The following is a 10,775-nucleotide window of genomic DNA, read 5'->3' as shown; positions in this document are numbered from 1 at the left end:
CCCCAAACCGACGCTCATGTACGGTCAACGCCGCCGCTGCACACGGGAATCATCACAGATCGCTGGAATAATAGCTTGACTCCGGCGCATGTAGGTAGTTGTAGCGTTGTAAAATGCAGAATTTACTTGTACAACAGCCGCTAGCAAAGATATACGCCATGACTGACGACACCCAATCATAGAGCCGAGCGTGAGCCTCTACTACGTCATCGTTTCTAAAGTCCTCCGTTTTGACCCGTCTACACTAAAACGCCCTCCGGAGATTCAAACGAAAAACGGGTCGGCAGCGTTTCTAAACTTCTCCGTTTTGGGTCTCCGTTTTTGCCGTTTTAGTGTGGACGGGAGGTGCAAACGTAGCAAAAGGTCTCGAAAACGCAGTAGTGTGGACGGGGCCTCAGACATTGAAACAAAATGTTGTCATGCTTTTCTTGTTAAACATTCTAAGACAAACAAAGAGATTAGGTGTAGTTAATTCCACATGTGCGCTACCGTCTTCTGAAGGAACTGAGGCAAACTTAAGTTCTTCACTGATAATCTTCCCCTTATTTGACTTGTTCAGTCAGACAGGTCTGATGTCCTTTCATGCCAATGGTCTTTGGGTCACGTCACTGAAGTCAGGTCCTGTTGGAAATGACAACTGTTAGATTTCAGACCTTCTTGCAAACCCATTTGACTGATTAGATCAAAAGAATAATTAATTCACGAAACTGACTGGCGGGGCGGGGCGGGGCGGGGGGCGGGGCGCGGGGCGCGGGGTGGGGCGGGGGGCGGGGCGCGGGGTGGGGCGGGGGGCGGGGGGCGGGGCGGGGCGCGGGGCGGGGCGCGGGGTGGGGTGGGGCGGGGGGCGGGGCGGGGCGCGGGGTGGGGCGGGGGCGGGGCGGTGCGGGGGCGTGTTCCCGCGAGCAGAGCGTGTCTGGCGTCTCGAGCGCTTCTGCGCTGTGCGCTACATCACTGCATGTGCTATGAGATTTGCCTGCTTTTCTGACTACTACTTTCATTTAAGTTGCATACATTTTGTTCTTGCACTGATGTTACATTTGTAGCAGTTTTGCACTTTGACAGCCATTTTGAGATATAGGCTATATTTGAGTATTGTGTGTATCGGAGAGTTTACGAAATCAAAAGATTTGGGTCAGTTTTTGCCATTGAAATGACTGGGGAAAAGTGTCCCAGCCAACCTGAAATAACCCTACTCTTCGAAATCATAAGCATTGCATTATGTTGTTTTAAACCCCAAATATTCTACTTAACAATTATGCTTTTTAAAGTTCTTTGTTATAATGACATTGTTAAAAATGTAGCTAGCTTCTTTTTGATAGTAACGTGTAGCTAACTACTTTGAAACTGGAGCTTGACAAGTTAAAGTAGTAAAGTTTCATTCAAGCCACGCTTCTGGAGGAGTAGTCTGGCAAGAGTTCTCGTAGGGTCTGTTTCGGTGCCAGTTTGGCCAGCTGGTTAATGTCATAATTACTGACGAAGCAGGACAGATGGTGAATGTGTTTCCATCAGTGACTGAAGCGGATCTCCGGCGTCCCAGAGAATCCCGCAGGTTCACTACAGCGAGCGCCTGGGCACTATAAACATCATGATGTTGGCATTTACGTCATATCAGAGACAACATAATATAAACAAAGACAAACAAAACATGATCAAAATAAAAAACATGTCAGAGTTTTTTGTATTAGTATTTATTTTGTGTATATTGTACATACATGAGAATTTATCATTTACATTTATTTACAAATACTGTTAGACTATAATATGGTTTATATATAGCTGGTATAATTGGTTTCTTGATTATTTATGTATCACGTTTCAGTGTTTGATATTTTACTAGCCTTTGCCTATTTTAACAATTTAATAGCTGCATTTACAGCACAAAATGACTGTTTATTCTCTGGTACAAGTGACAGCAACCCTTTCCTAGCTCTAGATGTGTGTGTTTGCACTGAAGCCGAACAGAGAACACACACGGCTCGTCCTCTGTCTAAGGAGGATGAAGAGAAGTTAGCTGTGTTCCTCAGGATGGTAGAGAAGCGTTCTGTGTGTTTGTCTCTGTCAGCTTTAGAGGATCTGTTCTCTCAGGCACATTAACCCCGTCAGACCCGCTCGCTCTGGACCGCATGTACTACACACAATCATGCCAGAAAACACACTAATCATTGTGTGCCAGTGTTCTTTCTCATGTGATTCTGTCTGATTCACAACATGCCTCTTTCTAGTCTCGACGAATCTAGATTATTCTAAATGAGTAACGATAATACATAGCCAAATCTTTTACATACAAGGGCTTTCGATTCATCAGTTTCTGCAAACGATTCTTGCGCTCTCTAAAGACGCCCTTGTATGTGCCATTCATTTGAAACAAATACCTTTTTATAGGTATATAAAGTCTATATAAATGTCAGCCATATTTTTATAAGATCCCAGATCAGGCTATTAGCCACATTTAGTGCTTTTACATATATGCAGGCCAGACTCATTGGAAAAATGTTCCTGTGGAGACATTTCTGCAAAAGTATATTATATTACTCTATTGTAATTCCCATTATATTGGTGTCTCAGTCTTCCCTCTCCCGTCTAGGGTTAGTGCCGAACGCAGCCGCCGGTCGCCTCTCTGGGACCCGCGAGTACGGGTCGGCCCATCTCACCCACACGGCACTACCTGTCACATTTAGATGATTCTACAATTGTATTATTTGTTTATAACAAATTGGCCCCTCAGTACCTGAAGATCTGCTGTGTCCGTCCACTCCTCCCAGAAGTCTGAGATCCAGCGATCACTGTCTCACGCCTAGATCTAGACTTACACGAAAGACTTATTCATTTTCTTTGGCTTTTAATACTCCTTGATTTAGGTACGATTATTGTTTTGTGTTTCTTAATTGGTTTTATTTGTATTTATTTTTTCTGTTGTGTATAGCACTTTGGTCAGCCTTGGTTGTTTTTAAATGTGCTTTATAAATAAATATTGTATTGTATATTGCTCCTTGCACATTTCAAGACTATTTCAAAGTGGAATTTCCTGTGAGTGGAGCTAAAATCACATTCAGTTTTATCCAAAACACGTGAACGTGAATCTGGCAATGTTTTATTACAACAATTATTGTCAGTTCCGTTATTGTCATCAGTTCAGAAATGAAATGTCCTGTCAGTGGTTCTGAAAGGTAAATGCTCAAAAGCGTTTGTGAAAAGTAAAAAGTGCCAACATTTAATTATACTCAAGAAAGTCGAAAAAATGAAAAATGTACTCAAGTACTGTAACAAAAGTATAGAAATGTATTAAAACAGTGTGAATGGAAAGGTGCCAGTAAAAAAAATAAAGTGGGGCGAGGGTTAACATAAGTCCTCTGTTGCTATAGTAACGAACATGTCTGCATGTCGGAAGGACCGTCCACAATCTGACTTGTGTGGCATCTTCAATCATAATCGTACAGTGTTTGTTCGTTGGCCAGAGGAGAACCAATATTCAACAATATTATTGATCTGCCTGTACTGACGCTGCTGTATGAGAACTGAACTGAGCTGGACGATGACATCATTTTACGCAGAACTGCTTTATGGATGAAGTGAACTAATTTAATAATTGATGATCTTTACAACAGAACTGAATCCACACTGAACTGACTTCAGCGGAATAATGTCACTATTGTCTATAGAACTGCTTTACAGCCCAAATGAACTCTGTTTGCATCATTGAATCATTATTTTCCTGTTTATCTCTGTGAAGTGATGTGATAAAACTAGCCTCATGAACGACCCAAATCCATCCTAATGTATTTTCATATACTTGAAAAGGAAGGGGCTCGTGTGGGAACTGAAGCTCTAAGTGAACCTGAACCGATGCCGTTCGCTGAGAGAGACCCGAGGGACGCCGCTCTGTTAATGAAGTTAATCTAACCCTCTTGACAAGGTTGGGAAGGTTAGTTCACCCACTTTTTGAATTGGTTAAATATGTATTTATGCTAATTTAGACACCAATCAAACTGCACACTGTGTGGAGTGTTTCTGACATGACAAACAGCTCAAAGTCTCATATGGCTAATTCACATTTCTACTCTAGAGTTTGTACATTTATTTGGTCATCAAGCTGTTGGTATTCCTCTTAGAAGTATAACTCTCTGACATTATCATTTTATGTACAAAAAAAAAAGTTGTCCCTGGTTTTGCCAAAACAGCTTCTATGATATGTGCTCATTTGCTGCTTAATCAAGGGAAAAGGGAATTCCTCTGAGTTTTTACACTGCTTAATTACTCTCATTATCGCTCCAGCTTTGCTGCGCCTGTCATCATGTGCTTCTCTTGTAAAGGTACCGTGTAGGAACCAGACGGTAGTTTGTTCCCCGGTAGGGTGTCTGGTGGCCTTGTCACCTCTGTCACACAATGAAAAATGATTCTGGCTCTCGTCCAGGGGCTTTGAATTACCTCTCCAGGCACTTTCGTCCTGTCTAAACCTCTGTCTGGGTAAACGGCATGAATTCACAGGATAATTACACCGGCTCGGACTGCTAGAGCCACACAGGACTGCTTTCTGTTCCTCTGGTTCACACAGACACATTCACCTGTTCTGCTGACTTGTAGAAACATTTTTCAGATTGTTGAGATGAAACAGACACGCTGTACTCTGTAGTGCATAACGGTGTTAAATACACTTAGCACAAGTTATTTAAGATCTCGCAACATGCTCTAAACTTACTTTGCTCTGGCAACATTTTTGAGTATTACTTTTATTGGATGACATGCAGTATGGATGAAATGATGGATGAAACCCATTCCAGTGACTGCACAGGTCCGTTCATCGTATCCGCCCGTGTCTTTGAGTCCCGACCGGTGTAACGGCACCCACTGTATCCACCATGAGGACACATCAGGCCGGAGATCATGTGTAGAGCGTCTCTGCCATTGACTGAGTTAAAGTCCTGACACGCAGAGCCACAAAATGTCCTTATGAATGTGAACATCTCTGCAATGTCTCAGAGGCAGGGCTGATCTGCTTAACAGTGAACGGGCCGCTGAATACATCAATGCCAACGGATGTTACACTTTTCAAAAGAATGCAGATGAGAATGAGACAGGCTGTCATTCTCCTGGGTATACAGTGATGTCTTTCAGCTGAATGCAAATGCATGTTTTATATATCAAGTGCTGTCTTATGTAACCATACTGGGCAATGTGTGAGTCAAAGGGGAAGCTGTATTCTTTCATAATCTCTCTTTCTGGTCTTTGACTTCTTGATGGTAGTTAAACACTGCAGCTCATGTAGCAGACAGCATTAACTGAGAGGAGAGGGATTCAGGAAAACATTTGGCATGTTTAGGTGAAAATGTGAGGTGTAAGTATGTGTTTCTTTGGAGTAATAAAACAGAGTCCAGTAGGTGTTGTATAAAATTAATGTGGATTTACATTTATAGTAGTCACCTTTATTTAAATAGCGCTTTATTTAAAAGAGATTTTCATGTCAGCTTTACATGGATAAACAGTCACATTTTCTCCATAATGATGCATCTGTTCATGAAGTGATTGTCATGTCTACATCGTGTCAGAGCGAAATTGTGGTGGCTGAAAGTCTTCCTGCTTGTGACCTCTACATACCGAAGCGTAATGCTGTCTAGGGGGCAGAAGCAGTGCTTTAGACTGCAGGTGCGTAACGCAGTTCAGATGTTATGGGAAGGAGAAGGCGGGAACCGGTGAACATTTAAAGAATTTAATAACAAAACAAATACAAAACAAAAGTAAAAGACAGCAGCCCCTCACGGGTGACTGCTGTCACATAATAAAACATAAACAACACAACATTAATCCAGGCCTGGCCTCTCAAATTCAAATTCAAATTCAAATTAGCTTTATTGGCATGAATGTGTTAAATAGCACAATATTGCCAAAGCAATAGACCGAGCAATAGCCTCTCTCTCTCCACTGACGTCGCTCCTCCTTCTATGCTTCCGCTCCTCCGTGAGATACGAGATCGGTGCGTCTCACAGGAGTCGCTCATTAGTAATCCCTCCACCGGCCTCGTGCTGTCCTCCAACGGCCCTCAGCCTCGTCCTGCTCGTCACAGTAATCCCTCCACCGGCCTCGCCCCGTCCTCTCCCGGCCGTCGGCCTCGTCCTGCTCACCACAGTAATCCCTCCACCGGCCTCGCCCCGTCCTCTCCCGGCCGTCGGCCCCGTCCTGCTCGCCACAGTAATCCCTCCACCGGCCTCGCCCCGTCCTCTCCCGGCCGTCGGCCTCGTCCTGCTCACCACAGTAATCCCTCCACCGGCCTCGCCCCGTCCTCTCCCGGCCGTCGGCCCCGTCCTGCTCGCCACAGTAATCCCTCCACCGGCCTCGTGCTGTCCTCCAACGGCCCTCGGCCTCGCCCTGCTCACCACAGTAATCCCTCCACCGGCCTCGTGCTGTCCTCCAACGGCCCTCAGCCTCGTCCTGCTCACCACAGTAATCCCTCCACCGGCCTCGTGCTGTCCTCCAACGGCCCTCAGCCTCGTCCTGCTCACCACAGTAATCCCTCCACCGGCCTCGTGCTGTCCTCCAACGGCCGTCGGCCTCGCCCTGCTCGCCACAGTAATCCCTCCACCGGCCTCGCCCTGTCCTCTCCCGGCCGTCGGCCCCGTCCTGCTCGCCACAGTAATCCCTCCACCGGCCTCGTGCTGTCCTCCAACGGCCCTCAGCCTCGTCCTGCTCACCACAGTAATCCCTCCACCGGCCTCGTGCTGTCCTCCAACGGCCGTCGGCCTCGCCCTGCTCGCCACAGTAATCCCTCCACCGGCCTCGCCACGTCCTCCAACGGCCCTCGGCCTCGCCCTGCTCGCCACAGTAATCCCTCCACCGGCCTCGCCACGTCCTCCAACGGCCCTCGGCCTCGTCCTGCTCGCCACAGTAATCCCTCCACCGGCCTCGCCACGTCCTCCAACGGCCCTCGGCCTCGCCCTGCTCGCCACAGTAATCCCTCCACCGGCCTCGCCACGTCCTCCAACGGCCCTCGGCCTCGCCCTGCTCGCCACAGTAATCCCTCCACCGGCCTCGCCACGTCCTCCAACGGCCCTCGGCCTCGCCCTGCTCGCCACAGTAATCCCTCCACCGGCCTCGCCACGTCCTCCAACGGCCCTCGGCCTCGCCCTGCTCGCCACAGTAATCCCTCCACCGGCCTCGCCACGTCCTCCAACGGCCCTCGGCCTCGCCCTGCTCGCCACAGTAATCCCTCCACCGGCCTCGCCACGTCCTCCAACGGCCCTCGGCCTCGCCCTGCTCGCCACAGTAATCCCTCCACCGGCCTCGCTCCGTCCTCTCACGGCCCTCGGCCTCGCCCTGCTCGCCACAGTAATCCCTCCACCGGCCTCGCCACGTCCTCCAACGGCCCTCGGCCTCGCCCTGCTCGCCACAGTAATCCCTCCACCAGCCTCGCCACGTCCTCCAACGGCCCTCGGCCTCGCCCTGCTCGCCACAGTAATCCCTCCACCGGCCTCGCCACGTCCTCCAACGGCCCTCGGCCTCGCCCTGCTCGCCACAGTAATCCCTCCACCGGCCTCGCCACGTCCTCCAACGGCCCTCGGCCTCGCCCTGCTCGCCACAGTAATCCCTCCACCGGCCTCGCCACGTCCTCCAACGGCCCTTGGCCTCGCCCTGCTCGCCACAGTAATCCCTCCACCGGCCTCGCCACGTCCTCCAACGGCCCTCAGCCTCGTCCTGCTCGCCACAGTAATCCCTCCACCGGCCTCGCCACGTCCTCCAACGGCCCTCGGCCTCGCCCTGCTCACCACAGTAATCCCTCCACCGGCCTCGCTCCGTCCTCTCACGGCCCTCAGCCTCGTCCTGCTCGCCACAGTAATCCCTCCACCGGCCTCTCGCCGTCCTCTCACGGCCCTGGAGCGCTGGAGGAGGAGCACGGAGTCGGTGTGTGTGTGATTATTCTGGAGCGCTGGAGGAGGAGCACGGCTTTATGACTGACGTCCCCATGCAGACCCAGCGCTGTGATTTGTGGCTGGATCAAAATGACACTGGTCACTGGGGCGCTTCGTTCTGTGATTTACACGCAGGGTTAAATCAGCCACTGGGACCCGAGATTCATCACTCGCTGGGGAGAAGCTCTTTCAGAACCAGTCCATCACCACACAATCTGACGGGCCTCAGATCCATTTAACAACACGCAGCTGATGCGCCTGGGCCATCCAGAGAGCACTGGGGTAAAGCTGTAATGAAACATGATTCAAAAGTAATTGATTTCGATCTTGAATGCACCTAAAACACATTGAATGTGGAGCTTCAGCAGAGAGAAGATTGATTTGTGACGTTTCAGTTTGAGAGCCCAGATATTTTTATTGACATCAGGTAGTGGGATAAAAGCAGGATTTACCATGAGGTTTACCTCTCTGTTCTCAACTTCACTCCATCTACTGATAATTAAGTTGATTTGCCGCAGCCTGGGTGTGAGCTAGGACCTGTAATTATGCTAGAATCCGATTCATTTGGCTGTATTGATAAATAAGGTCATCTCTCTGCTCTAAACAATAAAATTGTATGTTGATGTTTCATGTTTCTCTGAAATAAAGTGGGCTCTAAAGTATGATAAAATCTGTTTATTTCCTGGTTAATGTTTTAGAAAGTTATGCAAAATGATGCAATTCAGAAAATGTGTGTATTAGTGTGAAATTAGCTTGTATAAGAAAATAATGCAAAACAGTAATTTTCACTTGTTTGGACCCCTCTTTATATCAGCAGTTACTCATTAAAGGGAAACTTCAACCAAAAAAGATCATTCTTGTCGTTCCAAACATATGACTTTCTTCTGTGGAAGACAAAAGAAAATATTTTTAAGATTGTTGAGAACCAAACAAAATGGAGTCACAACCGGAGTCACAACGAGTAAATGATGATGACAGAATTATCATTTTTGGCTGATGTTGATCTATTCCTATAGACTGCAGACATGACCAAGAAGATTTCAGAGGAGAGAAACTCATTTGTTTGGCTGAATTTGACCAAGAGTCAGGTAATGAACAGTTGACTCATGGGATACCGTGGCACATTTAGGTTTCGCAGCAAGAGAGCCGCCTTTGTAATGATCTGTGGAAGTGTAACCCCGGCGCTGGAGCTGCAGACCGACCTTCTGTGCCAATTCTGGCACATTCTGTACACTGATTCTGATTTTCTTCACTACAGTTTGCATTTCAAGAGCTGTTGCACTTCATAGTGACTTTATTGATGTATTGTAACCTTAATATTTGTATTAGTTTGTATTGTTTTCAATCTGCTCCAACATTTGATTTTAAAAATGTAAGCTCTTCAGCTCATGACTAATAGATCATATAATACAAGTACTGGTCAGATTTGACCATGATCAGTATGTATATCACATATTAACACTAACTCATGCAAAATGTTAATTCATTAGTCTTTAATAGTGCAATGTTTTCTGTTGGACTAGCAGACCCTACACATCTAGTGTGTGGAAGCTGTTCAGGGAGACAACAGCTAACACATTCACATATTTGATAAACAATCTCATTCTGCAGTGCTTTAATCCATGTGTAACGGAGGCCAGCTAGTAGTTGCTGTGCGAGTAAACCTCACTCAGATGCTAGAGGCTGCAGTCTTTAGCCTCCTTGTTAGAGCGCCTGACTCTCATGCCGGAGACCCGGGTTTGAGGCCTGCTCGGAGCGGGTCGAGTAGGACCCGGGTGGAGGGGTTACACATGCATGTCTAAACATTTGAACCCTTCCACTATTATGATGATCCAAACAGCCTGTGAAAGCTCTAGTTTGCTGTATAAAAGCTTTGACTTTGTGTCGTCCTTAAAGAAGGAACTGCAGTGTGTTTTCAGAAGACTATTCCCAACAGCCCTCATTTACTTCAATAAGCATGAAGACGAGCACAGGAACCTCACTATCTCCCAAACCCCCTGTGGTTTCTTCTTTTAATTTCCTGTTTAATATAATATGTGTAAGTGCTTTGCTGCTTCCTCAAGCCTCTCTAGAAGGCTTCATGGGTTTTAGTAGCTCTTGAAGTGCATCTCATTGCATTTGTACAAAATCCCCAGTAATAATAAGTCACACAGAGAAGGCTTAGTCTCTCCCAAAATATCCATGTCTTCCTCCAGACCTCACTGGTACCGTCTACAGCACTTCTGCAGATTTAAAGCATGCCTTTATGCACCAAAAATCGTTTCTTAAACAGTTTGTCTTATTTTTCCAAGAGCAAATCACTCTGGCTTTTGTTCATCCTCCGTTAAACATGTGTCTCTCTTTTATATTTATAGTGTATTGGAGAATTTACAGGCACTCAAGTTGTTTGCAAACACTCTGGGCGGGAAGATAATTTACCTGGAGCTTCGATCAATAGCGTAAAGAAAACCTGCATTATTCAATTGCTTGGCTCTGCTGACAGGTTCTTGTTTCTGGTGAAAATGCAAAGTTAATGAGGGAGGCGTCTGATTCGATGAGAGTTTGGCTGGGTTCAGAACGAGAAGTAGTAGTTTGTCATCCAATTGATTGCTTTTGCACATTGAATGCAGCTGTCACGTGAAAGAGCCTTTCACGAATGAGCCTCGGTATTAAAGGAACATTATACGCTGACGGGAGGAATTGAGTTCTATCAGTCGGTCCTGATCTCCTGCTGTTGTTCCAGAACACAATCACAGTTGGTCGACGTCCACTTTACAGCTGAATGCTTCACGAGAGCACGGTGGAAACCTGAGTTACACCAAACAAAGTGCCTGAGGCCGAGCAAACGCTTTTTTCCCTTTAACACCATTTGATCAGGACATGATACTCTTGTTATTG

General features: G+C 47.0%; 1 protein-coding gene across 1 annotated transcript; it reads left to right on the top strand.

Annotated features, from left to right (window-relative positions):
- Positions 1 to 5,936: 5,936 nt before the first annotated feature.
- On the top strand, positions 5,937 to 7,940 carry LOC130077537 (sialidase-like). Its single transcript, XM_056242813.1, has one exon. The coding sequence runs from the start codon at positions 5,937 to 5,939 to the stop codon at positions 7,938 to 7,940; it is 2,004 nt and encodes a 667-aa protein (XP_056098788.1).
- Positions 7,941 to 10,775: the final 2,835 nt, after the last annotated feature.

This window comes from Rhinichthys klamathensis, unplaced genomic scaffold (genome assembly GCF_029890125.1).
Source record: "Rhinichthys klamathensis goyatoka isolate OS25496 unplaced genomic scaffold, OSU_Roscu_1.1 h1tg000756l_1, whole genome shotgun sequence".
Taxonomy (NCBI): domain Eukaryota; kingdom Metazoa; phylum Chordata; class Actinopteri; order Cypriniformes; family Leuciscidae; genus Rhinichthys; species Rhinichthys klamathensis.
This window is presented reverse-complemented; position numbering and strand designations above follow the sequence as displayed.